General features: G+C 39.0%; 2 protein-coding genes across 3 annotated transcripts; one reads left to right on the top strand and one right to left on the bottom strand.

Annotated features, from left to right (window-relative positions):
* The first annotated feature begins 961 nt into the window (after positions 1-961).
* LOC135249372 (tumor necrosis factor alpha-induced protein 2-like) lies at positions 962-10,237 on the top strand. 2 transcript variants are annotated; one of them, XM_064324940.1, is made up of 11 exons: positions 962-1,154; positions 3,706-4,525; positions 4,779-4,893; positions 5,191-5,310; positions 5,581-5,675; positions 6,026-6,118; positions 6,716-6,842; positions 7,128-7,253; positions 7,616-7,771; positions 8,154-8,275; positions 9,084-10,237. In XM_064324940.1, exons 1-11 carry the CDS (start codon positions 1,103-1,105, stop codon positions 9,247-9,249), a joined length of 1,992 nt encoding a protein of 663 aa, XP_064181010.1. In that variant the 5' UTR covers positions 962-1,102; the 3' UTR covers positions 9,250-10,237. The 2 variants fall into 2 exon arrangements, with proteins under 2 accessions (XP_064181010.1, XP_064181018.1); XM_064324948.1 differs by lacking the exon at positions 962-1,154 and adding an exon at positions 2,924-3,082.
* Positions 10,238-13,188: 2,951 nt separating this feature from the next.
* LOC135249369 (ladderlectin-like) lies at positions 13,189-16,841 on the bottom strand. The gene is made up of 8 exons (XM_064324929.1): positions 16,765-16,841; positions 16,082-16,148; positions 15,557-15,619; positions 15,380-15,433; positions 14,581-14,708; positions 14,239-14,367; positions 13,858-13,957; positions 13,189-13,502 (listed from the first exon to the last, which is right to left on the bottom strand). The coding sequence occupies exons 2-8, from the start codon at positions 16,137-16,139 to the stop codon at positions 13,435-13,437; spliced, it is 600 nt and encodes a 199-aa protein (XP_064180999.1). The 5' UTR covers positions 16,140-16,148; positions 16,765-16,841; the 3' UTR covers positions 13,189-13,434.
* Positions 16,842-22,607: the final 5,766 nt, after the last annotated feature.

The following is a 22,607-nucleotide window of genomic DNA, read 5'->3' as shown; positions in this document are numbered from 1 at the left end:
TAGTACTTAGGTAGGAAACTGGCACAACAACTGCACTTCCTATGCTGAATGCTAAAGGAGAATGTGAGAGCCCTGACATTCAGTTTTGTTGTTTCTAGCAGAGTGAGATTAACACTAAAACTGGGTGCACCAGTGACACTTTGTCTGAGATTGCCAGTGTCAGTGGAGTGAAGCGAAATCTGCTGCCTTGAAAATGAATTGCGTGACAATACCTTTCAGCAGTGATAACGTGCTCAACTGCAAACTACTTATCTGCTATATGAATCAAAAAAAAAAGATTAGCTTATCCGCAGTGATGCCATACACAAGGCGATAATCAGAAAATTCATGGAATGTCCTGCCAAATGAACTTTGCTGCTGTATGATGGTGAGAACCCAGCTGCAGGGTAATGCATTATTGGCCACAGCTTCACTCAGAAAGGGAGAGGGTTTCAGTTAGCATATTTTCCCTGGGTCATGACACGAGAGCAGCCCCTCTTAGTCACGCAGTGTGTTGCATCAGCTCTGCATGCATTGTACTCCCCTGAGCCATGGCCTGCAGCAAGCACATCTGAAATGACGAAAAAAGCTTGAATAATCCAAAAATAATTTAAAAAATAGTTAAGAGGGAAACACCAACTTAAGAAGGGAAAAATAAAGGATAAATGTAAACAAGGAAGGAAGGATACATCAGAAAATAAAAGCAGAAGAGTGGAATTGTCTTTGAGGATACAATTCATCACTTTCCAAAACAATTTACTTAAATGACAACATATGCTTACATTTCCAGCATTACTACAGTGTGAACATCATCACATATCACCATGAATTTTCAGAGATGTCCACACAATTTTGCAATAGATGCATTTCCCCAGTTGAATAAAACAGAAAACAACCTTCATGAGGAACTGCCGTGCTCACGAAGGCTCACAGTACTCATTGGAAAAGTGAGTGATGACATGGGCCTTCCTTTCAGAAAGCTCTGCGCATCCCTCTGTGTCACATGATTTAACAAGTGCAGTGTATTACTAAGCAGCCCACAACACCACGGACACAGAAAAATACCGCTGGAGCAGACTCCAACTCCAGATTTGTGAGAGCAGTTGCTGTGAACTCATCAGACATGAAGTTCTTCAGACGTTTCCTCTTGCGTTCCTCACAAAGGAATAATGAAGGTAAGACAGCACCCAACTACATTTGATGACAGAAAGACAGGCATACCAATGCTGAAGTAGTTATCCAAAGCTACACTTTGCAATCAATATTCCACATGCTCAAATCATTAAATTAAACTGCTGTGGAATGCACACTTAATCCTACAGCGACTGGCTTCTGTCAAGTACTTCATTGAACTAGCTGATCTACAATGGTGTACTAAACTATGAAAACGTAATGTTGTAGAGATAAAGACCTGACATCTGTCAGAATGCAGTTGCTCAAATCCACTATCCCTAGAGAAAACATGATTAATGCCATTTTTAGTATGTGTGTGTCATATGAAACCTCACAAAGAAATCACAAAGTATTCATAACAACATTTTAAATGATTTTTAAATGATCTTAGGTCCTAGAAAAACTAGCTTGAATGCCCAAAAAAATGGCAAATATAATAATTTTTTCTTATAACGGGATTGTTTTGTAGCAATATTTGCAATAATACTATAACTTTATATATTACATGGTCATTTGTGTAACTTCTTTATATCAGTCCAAGTGTCATATGCAGGCTTGTATCAAGCCATATTCCACAGAGCTATTAACCATTTTACATGCCTGTATATAATAGACACATTTCCCTAGCTCAGCTTTTAAAATCTAGTCCTCAACGAACTACACATCTATAAACCTCTTTAATATAGGGGGTGCAATGTCAGGGGTTTTAAACCGGGTTTTTTTTTTTTTTTTTTTTAATGCACTATAAAGATGTTAAGTTCTAAATACATATTTCATTTTAGTATCTAAAGATAACAACACCTTCCTTCCATTGAGGTGAACACAGTACCTTCTCTCTTTTCTCAGACAGTGAGAGTGTTCAAAACAGACAGTGTTCTCTTATCCTCACCCCATATCCTATAAGTCTTATTCTTGTGGATGAAAAAACAGTTGTAAAATATCTGAATGCATTTCCAGACTTCGAGAGGAAGAAATGATTTACAGAACTATCAGATGGAAAGTCCGTTAGCTAGGAAGGGGGCAATTAGGCTATGACTAGCTTTCCCGTACCACCTTCCCGGAGGAAGAAAAGAAAAAACCATCTATTCTGTCCAAGTTTGAGTCATGCACGCAAACAGGGTCATGGAATTATGATTAAAATTACTGAGACTATCATACATTATTCATTGTGTTTATCAAAAATATTCACACGAGTCACATTTCAAAAATTCTGCTGTTAATGCACGATCTACGTTTCAACTGTACCAAGTGTTCAGCTCCGAACTCACAGACGCTGAAATGTAAATACCCGAGGACTGCAATTTACAGCTCGCACCCAAAATAACCCACCAGTGATGCCGCCACGTAAAAAAGTCCACACCAGAACGAGGTATTGAGCCGTTTAGGGAAAGCTAGTCTCTGTCGCCGAATGTCGTCTCTGTCGTCTGACCAATCTGAAATATTTGAGTCTTACATGTAAATGTAAATGCAAACATTTGTGGACAGAGCTGCATGTGTGATTATGATATTGGTAGCCTACTCGTGGCAGGCTATTGCAGCGGCTACAATAGCCTACCACGAGTACCAATATCATAAGCAGCCTATGGTCAATAGACCTCGCCGAGAAATGCGGACCTCGTATAACAACTGCACTACTTTTACGGTTAATGCTTTCGCAGTTTTCTCTGTAAAAAATGTCATATTATAAACGTGATTTAAAGATAGCCATCATTGGGATTGGTACATTAAGTTTATGTATGTGGGGCAAATCATCGACTTTGTGTAAAAGAGGGCTGGAACAGGACTGGAAACTCCGCAGAGCCCAATTGAGTAGAATACGCCTTTTTTTTTTTTTTTTTTTGTGAACGTGTATAAAAGAACTTTGGACTCACGCAGACAGGGAGATCCCGTCTGCTATTGTAGCCTATGTGGTTGTAATTCATTAACCAACGTGAGTAAAGGCTTTTTTTGGTAATTGTTTGTATATATTATATTATATTATATTATATTATATTATATTATATTATATTATATTATATTATATTATATTATATTATATTATATTATTATATTATATTATATTATATTATATTATATTATATTATATTATATTATATTATATGTTTATCCTGCTGGACTGTTTGTTTACACGAAGCTTGCTTTGTAGCTCAGGGAAATTTTCTTATATTTTCTGGTATGAATAACTGAATACATTTTTGTTGTTGTTGTTGTTGTTTAAATCTGTCGTTCAATCGTTTTTCTTTTTATTTTGTTTTAAGGCTAACTAAATTGTATCGTTAATATCCGCGGTGCGATGCAGTGTGTTAGAAGAGTTATTATCCAGTTGAATATGTCAGTTGTAAATGGCTATCAATAATAGGCAACATTTGCGAATCAAGCCAGGTGCGCGTGTATTAGGCCTACTTTATACATTAGTCCTAGAGTGAAATATTTTCAACGCAATTCGAATTTTTAAATATATCGGAATAACTAATTTACTTGCAACTTGCCTGTAGTCTCGAGTCATATTTGTGAGAGCTCTAATGTAATGAATGCCTAATGTATTCCGCGCAGGCAGAATGGGACCGCTGAGAAGAAACAGCAGAGGAACTGGACCAGTTGGGGCTGAAACACCAGAAAAACAGCCTGCCGAGCCAAGTACTCTGAAAGGAAAATTCATAAAAGCGCACTTTAAGTTACCCTCCTTTGGAAAGAAAACGAAAGACACAATCGAGGCCAAACAAATCGAGCCAGTGGTTCTAACATTTGAAGAGAACCTAGAGCAGGGGCATCTTTCCCAGGCTGGAAAGCAGCTGATCCAACAGGAGGAGCACCTGTTTGGAAGGGAAATAGGGAAGGAGGAGAGGGAGAGTACTGAAAACAAGGAAAAACTTGAGATAGATTATGAGGCCCTTCACAAGCATATGTGGCTGTCAGTGGACTGTTCACTGAGTGCTGGGGCAGAGGAGCTCGAGGGCCTGAAATCGGCAGTGAGATGCATCCAGCAAGAGGAAGAACAGGACAGGAGGTGGTTGCAGGATCCTGGGGCATTTTGCCCTGTGTGGAGGCCCAGGCATTGCAGACGAACCCACGATGCCCTGCTTGAGAAAATGGTGAAGAAACGGATGAATGAACTTGAGGGGGTGATCGGTGGGGACAACCTGTCTTCCTTGAAGAGGGATATCTGTAAGATGGGCTTACGGGTGAAAGAGGACCTGCTGAAGGTGGCACGGGACCTGAAGAACTGCTACCCTGAGGAGTTTGACATCTGCAACGTGTACACCAGATTGTATCATCAAGCCTTTTCAAAACGTTTAATAAAGATATCCGAGTTTGAACTGGATATAGATGACTCTGCTTACCTCCTGTCCTGGGTGAATGGTTACTATCCAAAGTAAGTGGATGTTACCTAAGGTATTTTCACTTCACAAGCATGGGTTATCTGCAATATCTGTTTCCTTGATTATCATATTCATTAAATTCAGCATGTATGGGGAGGGGTAATGGGTAGGTTAAATGCTATGTTCCGCACATTAGTTGCAGTCAAATGTATGAATGTTGCCCATAAGTATGTGTTCACCTTGAATCTCAATTTGATATATGCAGCTGTATCGTAACCTTGTTGTTTTATGATACTTCTATTTCAGTGAAATTTTAAAACACCCTGAACTCAAAGAGGTGATTGACTGCAACTCACTGCAAGATCTGTTGCCTGTGGAGGTGACTAGAGCTTTGGAGGACCAGTATCTCTCAGACAAAGAGGTAAAGAAACTGTACTGTATGAGCACTCAGGATCTCCCAAATATTTCTACAGAACTTCCTCACTCTTTTACAAAATGAATAGAATAGTGTATCTATGTACCATGTGTCATACTGCCCTACTGCAAAAGTTTTTCCAAAAATAACTATTAAAGGGTCTATGAATGTTAATTTTGCAGATTGTTTTGTCCTTTACTCTGTTGTGTGACTTAGACACAGCAATTAAGGTGTAGATGTACACGCTGCATCAGAAAAGGCTGACAGGATGTAGCCGTGACAAACATGATTTGCTTGTTTTAGACAAAAGTGAAGACATGGGTCTCCACTGCCCTGAGGAAACAAGAGGAGGCTTGGCTGAGTGGAGCTCTGCCTGAACTTATAGAAGAATATTACTGTTCCATTTCCATTGATGTCATACAGGTATCGAAACATGCACTCCCATCATGCACTGCTTTTGTTGAGTAAAGAGCTTTACAGAATGAACAGATTACCTGTACGTACTGTATTACAGACATGCTTTGTTTACCCAGGAAGTCACAGCTTTTCCCCATGCAATCTCTGTTGAACTGAATGAGCAGTGGAGTTCAAAACAGTCTATTGCTTTTATCCCTTTATATTACTTGAACTTTCACCTCACGTTATCATTCAGTGGAGGTTATCTTCCTAATTTCTTGGCTCATTATTTTGCAGTGTGTTGATATGGCCGTGAATGATGCCAGGAGTATAGTGGGTGAGCCACACAGAGCCCAGCAGATCATGTGCCAGATGAAGTGCTTCCTAATGAGGTAATGTATTATTATAATCATTTATTTATGGGAGAAATAAAGTACGATCATAAGTAATATTAGAGCAATTTAATATATCATGGGCACGTAATAATATATCCTTAGACACACTAAGAAAGAGGTAATATTTTATTATAAATATTTCATTGTTAGATGTGGTAGCCTACAGTATATCACACACACACGCACACACACACACACATATATATATATATGACAATGTGGAATGACGAATTTTTGGATTTGGTATTTTGTCAATTGTATGTCTGTTGTAAATTTTTTGTCAGTTATCAGTTTCAGTGCATGTACATTTTGAAGATAATTAATATAATTGTGCATAATGTTTGCAGCTATAAGAAATCCCTGGAAGATTTTCTGAAAGGAAAGCACGGAAACACCGAAGCAGTGATAAAGGCTAACTTAGCCAGCCTTGAACAATTTGAGTAAGTTAATTACTGAGTATGCTTTAATCATTAAATATTAACAATGTATTATAAATAATGATTTATTAATAATGTTTAATAATTGTTATGGAATGTTACATTGTTTTACATAGCTGATAAGGCTCAGATATATGATAGGATGGAGTCTGATGGGTTCTGATGCACTGTAAAAAATGTCTGTAATGTCTGATTATGACCATGCATGAAAATTAAATTGTTTGTTTGTATTGGTCAGAATGTTCTAACCACTGTCCGCAGTATGGTCTGACTTTACAGTGCTGATGATCCAACCCTCTTATCACAGGGTGACAAGTGGCCATTTTAGGACTGTTTGCGTAGCAATCCTCATCTGGGATGGGGTTTGGGTGCAGAGCAATTCCTGTCTCTGATTATTTATACATTTATGCATTTCTTGGCAATTGGCAGCCATCATTTGACAAAAGATGTGACTTTTTTAGGATAGCTTTTAAGAAGTGGAAACATGTGGATTTGTCTTTTCAAGGCTTGAATGGAATCCATTCTGTTTAAATTGTGCTTTGATTGTACATTAATAACTGTATACCGGATCCTTAATGAGGGTTTATGTTTTTTCCACAGAAACTATATTGCCAAAGAGAGTGATTTCTTCGCAGAAGAGACAAGAACAGGCTGCTTATCACTCGTGAACGCCATGAAAGACTGTGGCTACCAGTATCTCTCCAATATCATACATGCAAATATGAAGGTACTATGCTACACCATCCTCTCGCGTGCACTTTCTGTATTTACCTCCAATGTCCTAGCAAGGGCATGGATTTGTAAAAATACCATTTAGAAATCCATTTGAAAATTTGTAAGTAGGTACTTGCAGGTGAATTGCAGGTGGTTGTGACACACGTCATCCAAAGATCAGAATGTGTTTTAACTGGGTGGATTTCGTTTAATTTGTCTGTTTATCTTTATGTTGAATCAAATCTATGCTTCTACTGAAGAGGGAAATGGCACACACTAAACAGAGGTCTCTCCCCAGGTCCGGTACCGTAAGCTGGGAACCCCGTCCTGGCTCACAAAGAACAGCGATGTCATGAGGGACCTTCTGGAAGGGCTGAGGGGGCACATTGAGAAATCCAGGGATTTGAAGCCCAGCTGCCTTGAGGTACACTGCCACTGGCCTGGCCTGAGCCTCATATTAATGCTGCAGAACAGACAACCCAGTGTGTTGGTTCTACATTGATTTGAAGTGGGAGAAGCTCATGGGTTGTTAGTAAAACTAAATTGTCAGCTCATCATTCCACTGGGCTTGAATTTAGGACCCTGACACATCAGATAATGCGCAATACTGAATATGCAAGGGTATTCTCTCCTACCATTCAGAGCAAGAGTGTATTGTTTCCCTTCACATAAAGGAATATAGTTTCTCCAAATTCAGAATCTCCTCTGAATGTTCTGAATGCCACTCGACAGCCTTGGTGCTTAGCTCACTCGTGTCTTTGTATGCCTGTGCGTGCGTGTGCACAGGTGCTGATTGGTCGGCTGCACAGCGACGTGATTGTGGAGTATGTGAAGAGGCTGCTGAAGAGGAAACTGAGGCTGAAGGATAAAGGGCAGCAGGAGACAGCTGCCAGCCTGCTGTGTGAGGACAGCGAGAAACTACATACACTGTTCACTGAGGAGGTAAGAACTGAATAATGCATAAACCAACACACACACGCACATGCACACTTATGTGCATACGGACACACACACAGGTGTGCATATGTGCACACACGCACATAAGGGCACACACACACACACACACACACACACCAACACGCACACACACACACACACACAATTTTTTGGAACACTTTAGGGCCACAACAACTTTCTTGATTGGGGCCACCAAAACAGTAGAGCTAGCTCTGTGCACTTAGGCATCACACAAAAGCACAGAACTACTTGTTTCACAAACAGAAATTGACATACATTACATTTACTGTAGTAATGTGTAGAATGGTGAATGTATTTAAATTATTTTAAAAAGCATCATGCCTAAACTCTTGTTTGTTTCACACAGGGTTCTAAAAAAGAGGAGCTGAGGCACATTCTCCCAAAGATAGCTGAAGTGCTGAAGATACAGGACCCAAGTATCATCCAGCTGGAGATTGTTACCTTTGCTCGGGACTTCCCTGACCTCAGGTGAGGCTAACATTGCCCTAAGACTGCACACTTACACAGAAACAATCCAGAAGGCTGCAATCTTTGCTGCGGTTACTCCAGAACAGAATATCATATGCCAAAGAACATGCCGGCAAATTTAATGAGTCAGTCCTTCATTTCTAAATGAGCATATTTGTAAGGGGGATGGAGGTGGAATTGTTGCATAAATTGTTGAAATGAAACTGCCTGTTACTCAGATGTTGTCAGTTTGATTCCTTGCGGGGTTGCTACTGTTATATACCTGAGCACGTTTATTATGCTCAATTAGTTTAGTAAAAATATCTAGATTTAAAAAAGAATTTAAAAAATCTGTTGCATAAAAATGCCAAAATATAAATGAGTGGTAAAAAGTCTTCCTGTTTTCTGTTTCCCTATTACTCTGTAGATATATGGAAAATGTATAAAAATCCATGTGATTTCAGAGTACAGTCTGATGAATCATCAGTCTTATTTAAACAAACTCTGCGTGAAGTTGCATAGGGAGATTTTTTTGTCCGTATCTGGGTTGGAGAGTGAGTGTAAGGGTAGAGAGAATGGCTGGGAAAAGGGTAATCAGTTCGGATTTTTAAAATGCTTCTGGACGCATTTCATTGATTTTGTTATCTTGACAAGCGACACAAGCATAGTGATAACCTACACATAGCAAGTGAAGTGGTATTCGTCATTCAGTCACCAAGATGCAGCCTTACTATTGGCTCTTACTGTAAATCTACCCTTAACAGTGTGCGTATGAAGGATCACATCCTGATTCTCTTGTCTCTTGTGTCCCTCTCCTTTACACCAACAGTGACCGCCACGTGTCTGCGCTGCTCCACCTTAAGACGACCCTTTCCACCTCCAACATCAAGATGATCAAGGAGAGCCTGTCGGAGAACCGAAACCCACTCACCTCCCACGACACCAGGGAGTTCTTCTCCAGAATTCCAATCAAGTGGACCGTGCTCGCCCACTGAGGCCTTGCAATTTCAAAGCCTTCAGGTTTGATCTTGCACATTCTCCAGTTCACTCAGGTATATCTTCAGTGCCATTCAGCCTAGCTGTGACAAACCACACACAGGGATCCTAAATGGACAGGAATGCTCCTGATTGTCACATAGTGCTAGGAAAGGCCAACATTTGCCTTTCCACTTCATATGTGTCACACTGTCTCAAGGCATGCAGTCCGTGTGGAATGTTTGCTCACTTTCATTTGGAGTCTACCTTTAATACTTACTGGAGTATATCATAATGCCATGCCAGTACATATGTAGGCATTTAATCCTGCGTATAAAGCTATTCTGGGTCATTGCTAATTTACCTGTACTGTATGTCCACCTGCTACTGACTGCAGTCATGCAAATTTCAGCAATTTTATCAGTGTTGTAAAAAATGATCAAAATATTGAGGTGGCACATTTTTCATAAAGGGGCTAACTGCAGCCTGTTACATAGTGTTCTTATTTTGTTCTTGGTTGTAGTTCCCACTCCTTATGAGTTTCTATCAGTCTATGGGTGCTGTGATATGATATTGTCCTGAGCTGAGGTGCCAGTGTTATATATTGGGTAAGGAGCCGGTCTTGTAACCTTCGATTCCTGGCTAGAACAATGTCGTTGTATCTGTGAGCAAGGTATTTAACCTGCTTTGCTTCACTGTATAGCCAGCTGTATAAATGGGTGCTATGTAAAAAGTTGTGTAAGTCGCGCTGGGTAAGAGCGTCTGCTAAATGCCTGTAATGTAACAAAGGCTCTGTCTGGTCTGGAGAGATTGCTTGGGCCACCATCAAGGGTTTGTTAAGGGATTTTATGTATATGTTGTATATACTCAAAGGTCTGTACAGTGTTATTATATTTCTTGCTTTGTTTGCTCTATTTTTTATTTTCTTGCTATGTGAAGCTCATATTGTCTTTATGGTACTTTTCTGTTTTTTTTACAATTAAATAAATTATCACAAAAAAATATAAATATGTTTTGTGTTTTTTTTTTCTTCTAGTAGGCCCTATATTACAGTGATGATTTCGCTGTATATGCAAATGAGCCCTTTAATCATTTTTTGCATTGATACATTGAACATATTCTTGGAGACAAAGTGTTGGATGAGATTTAAAGAAACGTTCAGGTTATGGAGGCAGTTTAACCAGTCCTGGTGAAGAGCTAATTACATGTTTAAGAGCTCAAAAACTTTATGGGCAGTAGCCCTCCCGAAATAGGACAGAACACATTTCTCACACATGTCTTGCAACATATATAACTATGAAGGGAAGACCCAGTGTCCTTTTTTAGTAACGTCTGAAATTTGTGTAGTTTACTGCACGCTTTTCAGCAAGCTGGGGGTTTTTTTTTAATGGAATGAAACAGATGAATTTAAAAGACTGAAAATATGAAATCACCCAATTATGAAAGAAGAACATATTACCGAAATCCAGTTTCAAGCAGCATACAAATGTAGGCTATATTTTCCCCATGGATTGATAGATATATGGCCTAAAGGGCCAATCGCACTATCTGAAAGAGAGACGGGGAAGTTCCAGCTGGACTAAACAGCCTCCCGACAGGCTGAGCCGGGACTAATTATGAGTGTTTCCCAGGAATTTCCCTTTATGTCGCACTATCTGAAAGAGAGACGGGGAAGTTCCAGCTGGACTAAACAGCCTCCCGACAGGCTGAGCTGGGACTAATTATGAGTGCTTCCCAGGAATTTCCCTTTATCTCCTTCAGAATCGTAGTTCCATTGCCTCATTCTCTCCAAAATAGTATCACATTGCATCGTTCAAAATGGCATCTCGCCAGGGATTTTCCTGTTTTTTTTTCGGCAAAGGGAGATTGGCATGAGCTTTCTGAAATATTACTTACTCAATCTGCACTATAAATGAAAAATAAAACAATCCAAGGGGTAAGATGATACGTTTGGTTAATCTGGCATAATTCGCTTTCACATTTTGCACGTTTTGATGTATTAATGACATGTGGGCTCATTTGAGTTAGCAACAGGATAGGAGAAGAAAACAGGATTTTCTTCAACAGTCTGTACCGTTGATATGAGCTTCAAAGTCAAAGTTACTATTTCACTATGTACATTGTTAGGAAATCGCTGGTGTTACACCTTGCTCTCTTGGAATTCAAAATGTTTATTTGTACTTAAAAATGGGTTTTTTCTAATAATTGTCATTTTTTAATTCATAGATATTTGTAAAATACAATATATAACAATGTTGTTCTGCGCCCAAAAACAGCCGACAGTGTATCATGGTGAAAGTACTTCTTTATCAAAAATAGTTAACAGGTCATTTTAAATTCCTGCATCAGTTGTAACAAAAACATAAATGAATGAAATTATGTTAAATCTAAAATTGTGAACATCATACGTTGCCCTCCATAAGGGCATTTCCTGAAGAGCTGTAATCCCAACTCACTGTAGTAACATGTAATTAATTTGATGATTCTCAATTTTGTATAATGATTCTTCCCCTCCTGACTGAAATGCCTTGGTTCAGCAAGTTCTTTTCACACAAATGAATGGATTGGTTGTAGAGTGGCAATTATTGTTGGACCAGCCAGCCATCAAGGGTTTGTTAAGGGATTTTATGTATATGTTGTATATACTCAAATGTCTGTACAGTGTTATTAAATTTCTTGCTTTGTTTGCTCTATTTTTTATTTTCTTGCTGTGTGAAGCTTATATTGTCTTTATGGTACTTTTCTGGTTTTTTTACAATTAAATAAATTATCACAAAAAAATATAAATATATTTTGTGTTTTTTTTTTCTTCTAGTAGGCCCTATATTACAGTGATGATTTCGCTGTATATGCAAATGAGCCCTTTAATCATTTTTTGCATTAATACATTGAACATATTCTTGGAGACAAAGTGTTGGATGAGATTTAAAGAAACATTCAGGTTATGGAGGCAGTTTGACCAGTCCTGGTGAAGAGCTAATTACATGTTTAAGAGCTCAAAAACTTGATGGGCAGTAGCCCTCCCGAAACAGGACAGAACACATTTCTCACACATGTCTTGCAACATATATAACTATGAAGGGAAGACCCAGTGTCCTTTTTTAGTAACGTCTGAAATTTGTGGAGTTTACTGCACGATTTTCAGCACGCTGGGGTTTTTTTTTTAATGGAATGAAACAGATGAATTTAAAAGACTGAAAATATGAAATCACCCAATTATGAAAGAAGAACATATTACCGAAATCCAGTTTCAAGCAGCATACAAATGTGGGCTATATTTTCCCCATGGATTGATAGATATATGGCCTAAAGGGCCAATCGCACTATCTGAAAGAGAGACGGGGAAGTTCCAGCTGGACTAAACAGCCTCCCGACAGGCTGAGCTGGGACTAATTATGAGTGTTTCCCGGGAATTTCCCTTTATCTCCTTCAGAATCGTAGTCCCATTGCCTCATTCTCTCCAAAATAGTATCACATTGCATCGTTCAAAATGGCATCTCGCCAGGGATTTTCCTGTTTCTTCGGCAAAGGGAGATTGGCATGAGCTTTCTGAAATATTACTTACTCAATCTGCTCTATAAATGAAAAATAAAACAATCCAAGGGGTAAGGTGATACATTTGGTTAATCTGGCATAATTTGCTTCTTTCACATTTTGCACGTTTTGATGTATTAATGACATGTGGGCTCATTTGAGTTAGCAACAGGATAGGAGAAGAAAGCAGGATTTTCTTCAACAGTCTGTACTGTTGAGATGAGCTTCAAAGTCAAAGTTACTATTTCACTATGTACATTGTTAGGAAATCGCTGGTGTTACACCTTGCTCTCTTGGAATTCAAAATGTTTATTTGTACTTAAAAATGGGTTTTTTCTAATAATTGTCATTTTTTAATTCATAGATATTTGTAAAATACAATATATAACAATGTTGTTCTGCACCCAGAAACAGCCGACAGTGTATCATGGTGAAAGTACTTCTTTATTAAAAATAGTTAACAGGTCATTTTAAATTCCTGCGTCAGTTGTAACAAAAACATAAATGAATGAAATTATGTTAAATCTAAAATTGTAAACATCATACGTTGCCCTCCATAAGGGCATTTCCTGAAGAGCTGTAATCCCAACTCACTGTAGTAACGTGTAATTAATTTGATGATTCTCAATTTTGTATAATGATTCTTCCCCTCCAGATTGAAATGCCTTGGTTCAGCAAGTTCTTTTCACACAAATGAATGGATTGGTTGTAGAGTGGCAATTATTGTTGGACCAGCCAACTGAAAAAGAGAGAAAACATACTGGAATAAATATTTAAACATTCATACAGTAATAGGTTACAGACATTTATCCTAGCCATTAATATTAGAGTAAAGAAAGTAGGCATTGCTACTCTCTGCTACGCTGCTATATGATTTTCTAAATCTGGATGATAGAAGCACTGTTAAGAGGATATTTTGAGTGACAGTTCCTCGACTACAAATGGGTGGCCCCAGCTGACTATACTCTAGACAATGCCAGATGATGATTTTTTGATGAAATGAACAAATATAACTACAGCACACATGAGCCACAGTTCAAAACTGTACACCTGTCAGAGATTTATCTTTTTTCTGGCCTCTCAAAGGACATTACCTCTTGTTTGCAGAAAAAGGCATGGGTAGCTGCTAGAAGAACTCTGAGATTGCCAGTTATGGTAGTAGAATCCTTCCCCATCCACCCACAACCATGTGTTCTGTAGGGTAGAAAGTGACAGTCACTGACACAAAACATTTGTCCTCAACACCATCTATATTTCCATCTACCTCTGTCTTAAAATAGCATCTTTTCATTATTATACTTTAAGTTGCATAGGCACCTTTCTGTACAGACACAGTAAGCAGTCTATTATAATTATCAAAACACAAGGGGCCCTGAATGTAGGAGAATAAACATAAAAATTGTTCTCCAAAGCATTAGAATCAATTTGTTATCATGCAGGTGGGACATGCTTTGACACAAAAAGAGATTCTTTACCTGAAGATAAAACCCCCCAAGCCATGCTCGTGAAGTTTGACCAATTCGATCAACCAATTCTTGGAGGAATATGTATTCCCTTGGGTTGCGTGCTGAGGCTAAGTTAGCACCTAGTCCTATGCAATATTGCTGGAAAAGAGAAGTGATAATTCAAGTAACTATTTAAAACAGGGTGCACATATATACTTATGACAGCTTAGACATGTTGTCTTGGTGGACTATGAAGCAAAGACAGGCAAGACAGAAAAAGAGGTTTGCAGGCAAATAACTCATTTGGCATCTCATATAACAGTTACAAGATGAAAGAACACCTGGTTCACAAGTTATTCATGATGGCCTTACCTGTGCATTGATCCATGTACTGGCCTGATTAACAAACTGGTAGCAGCGTGCTTGATGGCCATACCAACCAAATGGACAATCCCCTAGGGATCGTGTAAGTGGAGCCTCATCCCCAAACTCAGGGGATTCTGTAAATTAGTGCACAATATACATGAAAAATAGGACATCTTAAAATGTCACTGCTTATTTAATTAGCTCAGACAGGGAGTGGAAAAGACTTTGTTGAGTAAGAAAAGGATGACAGATGATTAGGCCACCTTTTCTTCAAACATATTTCATGTCAAGATGTGAACCTGCTGTCTTTTACACTATTTTAAGGGTTTTTGGGTGATTCACCACTATACCTGCATTATACTTCTATTGCTTCTTGATAAAGGCATTTTGAGAGTCCCTGGCATATGATTTCAAGTAGCTACTTCAGCAGTATCCTGAGGTTGTCTGGCAAACCACTCTGAAATTGGGTCCCCACACAGTGAAATCCCAGTTATTGTTAGTTAATGACACTGCCAAGGATCAGGCTTTCAGTGTCCAGGCTTTATGGGAGATTTGGGATGTTGCAAATTAAGCCACTCAGCTGCCTCCCTGAAATATGTTCAGTAAACAGGCAGTCAACTGAAATTAGAGTTTAATGCAGCTTTATTTTATAATTATTGCTAACATGTTTCTTGCAAAAATGTTTTTCTGGTTTGCATTTCCAAATGCAAATATTGGAGGGTTTCTTTTTTGTACAGGACAATTAACCAGTTCTAAAAACACTCATGATCATGTTGACAGTTTCTTTAACAACAGAAGCACTAACCTGGGAGTGAGAGATTCTGCACTGGTACATCTGGCACAGTTTTCTCAGTCTCTTCTATACAAGAAAAGAAAGCTCAAGATTAGAAATGTAGCTTCACTGTGCATCTACTGTATGCATGATCTTTCTTGTGTTAGTCACAACTTGCTGCTGCTCTCAGGCTGAAATCAGAAGACTAACCTGCTGGAGGTGCAGCACCATTTACAGCCTGACTGATCTCTGCTTCAGCCACACTGGCCTCCTCTGGAGAAAACAGAACATTGTTTCCTGTCAAAATCAGCCAACTTTACACTGTGTTTGGGCTGGGCTTTTTATCCTCTTGCACTGCTAGTTAAAATTGCTCAGTGAATACAAAACAGATGCACTAATAGCCATGCAAAAGATTAAGGTATGGGTGCTGATCTTTTGGAGCAAAAACTCATGAAAAAAGCAGAGCGCCCAAAGAAATGCATTTTTAATCATTTTAAACGTTTTGGCTTTTTATCAATCGCTGTATATAAAATTGCAAAGTAAAAATACTGATATTGGGGAAAAAATATAATTTCACTTAATAGAATGTTGTACCAGTGCTGTTTTTGATTAAACTGGACATTCATTTACACTGTCTGTAATATAAGCTAGAAGTAATGGAAATATTTTTAAATTGCTTGCAATTACATACGTTTGCTGTTGGTCTGTTTATATCACTTTGATCAGAGATCCTACCTGATACGTGAAGAGCGAGGACCATGAAGAGCAGCACGGAGACGGCAAAAACCCTCATGATGTTTGTCTGGTAAATTAATTGACAGAAAATCAGTATCAGAAGGTAAATTCATTACTACTATGACATTAATCTAATAACAACAACGACAGGTCTTTTTGAAGTGCATGTCTAGTACCCCTACTTGGGGTACTCTTAGATAAATGCTATGAGCCTATCATTGTCAGACTAATACAATTTAAATACAACCAATGTTATTTTCCTTCATATTTAAAAGCTTAATCACATTGAACGCACTTTAATATTCATGTTCGTATTTTTTTTTATATATCAAGCTAACAAACCGTTACAATTAAGCTGATTCAATGAGTAATCGTTTTTCATTTCAACTCACATCTTTAGCACATTTTTGCATCATATTTTCTTTGTATAAATTACCCTTTCACATGAAATCAAAAAAAGCTCACTTTTTTATTGATCAGCTTACTAGGTTCATGATACTATACAACATATCTCAGTCATGTTTTGAGAATTTCATATGTACATGCAATGTTCTGAACAGAATTTAACTGGAGAGATCCTCCTGAAATACCAGTTCTGTAAATGAAGTAATGATGAAAAATGTTTGCATTTAATTTCTTATTCGAAGGTACACATGAGATTGTTGATGCAGAATAGCACTTGCCTGTTGTGGGTGTAATGCTACAGGTCCACAGGCAGGTGGTAATGAGTGACAGACACTTCAGACACGTCTATTTATACTAATCTGACAGACTGAGGACATGACGACACTTGGGATTGTACCAATAGGTACAGAGTCCAGATGACATTATTTTTGATCATATGATAACTAATCAAAGCCATAAAATTTTATAAGCAACGCACTACCATTTCCTGAATGGCTTCTTGCTTTAAAATATTTTCTTCTTGCCTAGTTTACCACTGAATATGAAACTGTGCACATACAGAAATCGCGTCTAAAGATGATATCTCTTTTTGACTGATTTTCGCAGAATGCTTTTCAAAATAATTTAATTGATTAAGGTTTATTATTTGTGCCGTGGTATTTGCAAGAATATCCCTTGTATGTTGAGAATGGTTATGCATTTAATGCAGGTTCAATGGGTGAAGGAAAGGAATAAAATCCATTTCAGTGTCAAGAATTGTATTCTATTTCAAAGTGCAGTCATTTCAAACCTCTCAAGTTGAATCATTATAATTAAAAGGTTGAACTTGAGAGGTTCAAGGTGAAAACAATTATAAGGGATATTTGACCATGTATTGTAATCAATATTCCCAGAATGATTACCAGAATCATAAAACACAATTCCCAACCATGCATACCAGAACACAACATTTTGCAATCGTTTAACTTCCAGTAAGCAATAAAACAATTTGAAGCCTTCCTGGACTTGTTGAGAGACAATGTTCACTAGGTCCAGTGCAGTTGGCTCCAGTTGAGGTCTTTCTGCCACCCGTTTTAAGTCAATATTACTAATACGGTCACAATGCAACAATCATTTTTTTCCCCACAAGAACATGCAGTCACATGCATAAATTTATATTATTCGGCATCTCCAATCCCACCCAAATCAGGAATGTCCAATTTAGAAAACATGTTCAAGCGTATCTCCTCGGAAACATACGGTGCCAGCCAGATGCTTCTTTTCACATGGCTACCAGAAGCTGCTCACGTACCGTCGGGGCAGCGGGGAACCAATCATGGTAAATGGACTGCATTTATATAGCGCTTTTATCCAAAGCGCTTTACAATTGATGCCTCTCATTCGCCAGAGCAGTTAGGGATTAGGGGTTAGGTGTCTTGCTCAAGGACACTTCGACACGCCCAGGGCAGGGTTTGAACCAGAAACCCTCCGACTGCCAGCTATGTCGCCCCTACACGTCATACACGTGTGCAGAGGACAATCCGGCATCAGCACAAAGGTAGCAGGTTTTGCATAGGCAACAGCTTTTGTACTGACAGGAGTACCTTAGTAGTCATAATTTTATGCTAACTTTCGAATGAGATGTGCCTCAACGCCTTCCTGCCTTAGTTGCCTGCGAAGGTAATATTTTTGCCGTTAGAGATGCAGCCAAAAATCCACAAATAAATGCAAGCGATTCCACACATACCAGGCAATGCATGAATCCACATCCAATCTTTTTCCAGGAGTGATTTGTTTGCAAGTGAAATACATATTTGCAAGCTAGTTATTTTTACTTGTGAAGCAGGCACAGTTATTTGAGAACCAACCATCATTTTCTTTGTAACTAAAATATTTGCGAATCTCATTTTATTTGTGTAAGGTTCATGATATTATTTTTGAGAGAATTACACCCCATATAAAAGGACTGAATCCGAAGCAGAACCTTGAAGCAAGACAAGCTGAACTGAATTGCTCCAAAACCAACTGTCAGGAAAACACCAGAAGACATTGTTGAAAAAATGTAAACGTGAAATTCAAAAGTTGACTCAGTCAAAGAAGTAGAACAGAAAATTTTAAAGTTTCCATTTCTGTTTTTCAAGACACTTTTTTGGCAGTAGATGGAAGCAAAAGACAATTGATCAAACAGTCAAATTGAAATGTCCCCTGTAATAAAGTATAAGACATATCCCATTACTTGCATCTTTAATATCCGAAAATGTCTTGTTTTTATCTGACACAAAGCATTTTTTGCATACCCATTGTGGCCTTCAGCGATTTTCGAAAGGGGCATTGATTGTAGGCTCGTAGGGTGGTGTAAAATTGGCTTTTTGTAGCCCAGTGGATATATGGGAGGGATATATGGGTACAAAACTGAGCTGCTCTTCTTCCCGTGCAAGACCTCCTTGCTTCGTGAACTCTCAATCACGGTTGATGGCACCACAGTGACTGCCTCTCACTCTGCCAAGAGCTTGGGGGTGGTCCTGGATGACCAACTGGACCTCAAGGAGCACATCAAGGCAACATCACGGTCCTGCAGATTCCTCCTGTACAACATCAGGAGGAATCGACCATACCTGACGACGCACTCCACCCAGCTGCTCGTCCAGGTGACCTCTCGCCTTGATTACTGCAACTCTCTCCTTGCAAGCCTGCCAGCTTGTGCCATACAGCCACTACAGATGATTCAGAATGCCGCTGCCCGACTCATCTACACCTCCAATTCCGTCACTCCCCGGTACACTGTAGGTGCTGCCAGGATCGGTCAGCTGACCCTTGCCTACTGCCGCAAAGACAGCCCCATCTACTTGCAGGACTGACTCATCTATGCCTGCTGACCTCGCTCTGGGAGCAGGGCGCCTTGTAACCCCTCCCACCCGCCCAAAGGGATCACAGAGCTTCTCCACCCTAGCTCCCCAGTGGTGGAACGAACTCCCCGTCCCTCTCCGAACCTCCCCCTCACTATCCATCTTCCGCCGTGGCCTGAAGACTCATCTCTTCAGACTATACCTAGACTAACCACCACCACGCTGTATAATAAAAAATTTTTTTTTTAAAACAACCCTTTTTCCTGTCACTTGTTACATGTTGCCCCATCCCTCCACTTCTTGGTAATTTGTATTTGTCCTAATACTGTAGCTTATTCTTCTGCCTAGTTGGCTTTGCAGATGTTAGACCAGAATAGTGTTCATTGTTCTCGGCTAGAAATAGCTGTACAAAATAAGTAATTGTACCTTACTGAACCCGTGTTCAGCAGTTGTCTACGATCATGAAATGCACTTTTTTGTACGTCGCTTTGGATAAAAGCGTCTGCCAAATGAATGTAATGTAATGTAATGATTCAATCGGTGGGGATGGCAATATTCATTGCTAGAGCCCTGGTGGCCGTCCAGCCAGCCTCGTGTTGTTTTTTGCGCCAATGTGTGATTGGGTCCCCACTGGCCCACTCTGCGCATGCTGGCTGGCACAGTGTATTTCAGAGGAGATAGTAGGGGGTGTATATGAACACACTGATACACTAGCACTGTTGCCTCACAGCAGGTAGGTCATTGGTTCGAATCCCAGACATAACCTTTCTGTGTGGGGTTTGCATGTTCTCTCTGTGTTAACGTGGATTTCCTCCGGGTACTCCGGTTTCCTCCCACAGTGCAAAGTCATGCAGGTTAGCTTAATTGGAGTGTCTAAATTGCCCCTAGGTATGAGTGCGTGCGTGAATGGTGTGTGTGCCCTTGATGGACTGGCGACCTGTCCAGGGTGTATTCCAGCCTCACGCCCAAGGCATGCCCTCCATGTACCTGACATGGATAAGCGGGTTAAATAATGGATGGAAGGATAAGTAAGTAAACAAATAAGATGGATTTATACACGTGTCTACGTGTCTACTTGAGCCAATTAAAAAAGTTAACAAATCATCTTCATATAAAATTTGTTAGTGTCATGGTTCTGTGGTTTGTCTGCGTTTCCCTTTTTGGGCCGCCAGATGGCAGCACTTCAGTTTTTAGTTCTGTTCATTAACCCTGTTTAATTGTATTATTGTTTTCAATTATTCAATTGTTGTTTTTTGGCTGTCTCATTTTCCCTTCCCTCTCTGTGGCCTGATTGTGCATTGTGCCCTCCTGTGTCTCGTCAGTGTCTTGTCTATTTAAGTTCCTTTCTTCTCCGACTCGGGTGCTGGATCCTTGTGTGTTTCTGATTGTGTTTCTGCCCAGCGTGTTTCCTCCTGAGAGTAGCTTCCTGTGTGTTTCTTCCCACGGTCCGTTTTTTACGTGTTTTTGGATTATTGGATTTTCTTTGTTTCCTGTGTTTTGAAGTTTTACTTTGTGTTTTTTGAGTTACCCTGCGAGGCCTTGCTTGGTTTCCTGTTTTTTTGTTACTTTCTGTGATTAGTCTTTTTGGATTTTCCTTTGACGTTTGAGTTTTGTACACTCTGCATTTGGGTCCTAACCCCCCGTTCCCGTGACAGTTAAAAAACTTTAAATGTTTGATATTTTCACTTGAAAGGCATCTTGATCTTTGTTCTTTATACTGTAAGCACATTCTGCTGACAATATAGTTTGCTAAATATCTAGCTGTTAGGATTAATTCCTGTACTTTTTAAAAATGATAATTTGATCAATTGTTTTCTTCCCCAGCCATCAACAGATAATACCTCTTCAGTATAGCAAAGCACAGTGTCTGCTTCTGCATCATTTAAATAGTCTGAGCAGAAGGGATCTCATAAGTTAAAATAACTTGGGGGGGCCCTAGCTGAGGTACAGTAGATTTCCATAACTTCCGTTTTTTCTGCCAGCAGGGGCAATGGTGGATAGCTATACACAAAAGTGGGGAGCACCTTACTTTATACATGCTATACTGATTCCACTCTCACAGAAAGAAATGCATATATATAATCTGGGTGATTGTTAAAAGTTAAATCAGTTTATTAATTTCCTTAATTAAAAATGTTGTGACCAAAAATATCCACTGAAAATATAGAATTTCAGTTCTCAAACTATAACATCAAACAAAATCAAAGATTTTTATTTGCAAGAGTTTTCTACATTTTTATAGAAATTATTCTGTTCTAGTCCCATGTATTCAATTAAGGCTGTAGTAAGAATAACTGCAAATATTTGGTATTAGTTACAGGTGGCATTTTTCACAGCAGCTAAATTAACATTCAATCCACAAATAATCCTGTGTAGCTCATCCAAATCAGTAGAAATGACAAGTTTTGGCTAAGATTGGTTTTGAGTGATTTATATACAGACAGTAGATAATAATAATAATAAATTTTATTTATAAAGCACTTTTCAAGCAGTATCTCAAAGTGCTGTACATATTGTGAGGTCAATACACAACAAAACAGTAGTACACTTTTTTAAAAGAAAGAAAAATAAAATAAAATAAAACGACCAGTACCAGGAACACAGACAAAATAGTACAAGGTTAAAGGTTAAAACAATAATTAAAAGCTCAAGGAGGAAGATAATTGAAGGCAATGCGGTAGATAAATATGGGCAATGTGACTGTGAGGTCACCCTGTGACTTTCCATGGGCTTTGTGGGGGGTAAAAACCATTTGAAGCCAGGAAACTGCAATTTTTGTGCTACCATGTTGGACAAATTGAACTTTGCATTTTGAGCATATTGGTTTATTTACAGTGCAATGGTTGGAAGCAAGACCTTTACTGGAACCTACTGCACTGGCCCAAGTGAACAATGTCTCTCAACAAGGCCAGGAAGGCTTCAAATTGTTTTATTGCTTACTGGAACAATTGCAAAATGGTGTGTTCTGGTATGCATGGTTGGGATTTGTGTTTTATGGTTCTGGTAATCATTCTGGGAGCATTGTTTACAATACATGGTCAAATATCCCTTATAATTGTTTTCACCTTGAACCTCCAGTTCAACTTTTTAATAATAATGGTTCAACCTGAGAGGTCTGAAATGACTGCACTTAATGCAAATGAAATGGAATATGAGTCTTGACACAAGGTTTTTATTCTTTTCTTCACCCATTTAACCTGCATTAAGTGGATAACCATTCTCAACATGCAAGAGATATTCTTGCAAACACCATGGCTCCAATAATACACCTCAATCAGTTAAATGAGTTTGAAAAA

The sequence above is a fragment of the Anguilla rostrata genome, chromosome 1 (assembly GCF_018555375.3).
Source record: "Anguilla rostrata isolate EN2019 chromosome 1, ASM1855537v3, whole genome shotgun sequence".
Classification (NCBI taxonomy): Eukaryota; Metazoa; Chordata; class Actinopteri; order Anguilliformes; family Anguillidae; genus Anguilla; species Anguilla rostrata.
The sequence above is the reverse complement of the archived record's forward strand: the minus strand, read 5'-3'. Positions and strand labels throughout refer to the sequence as shown.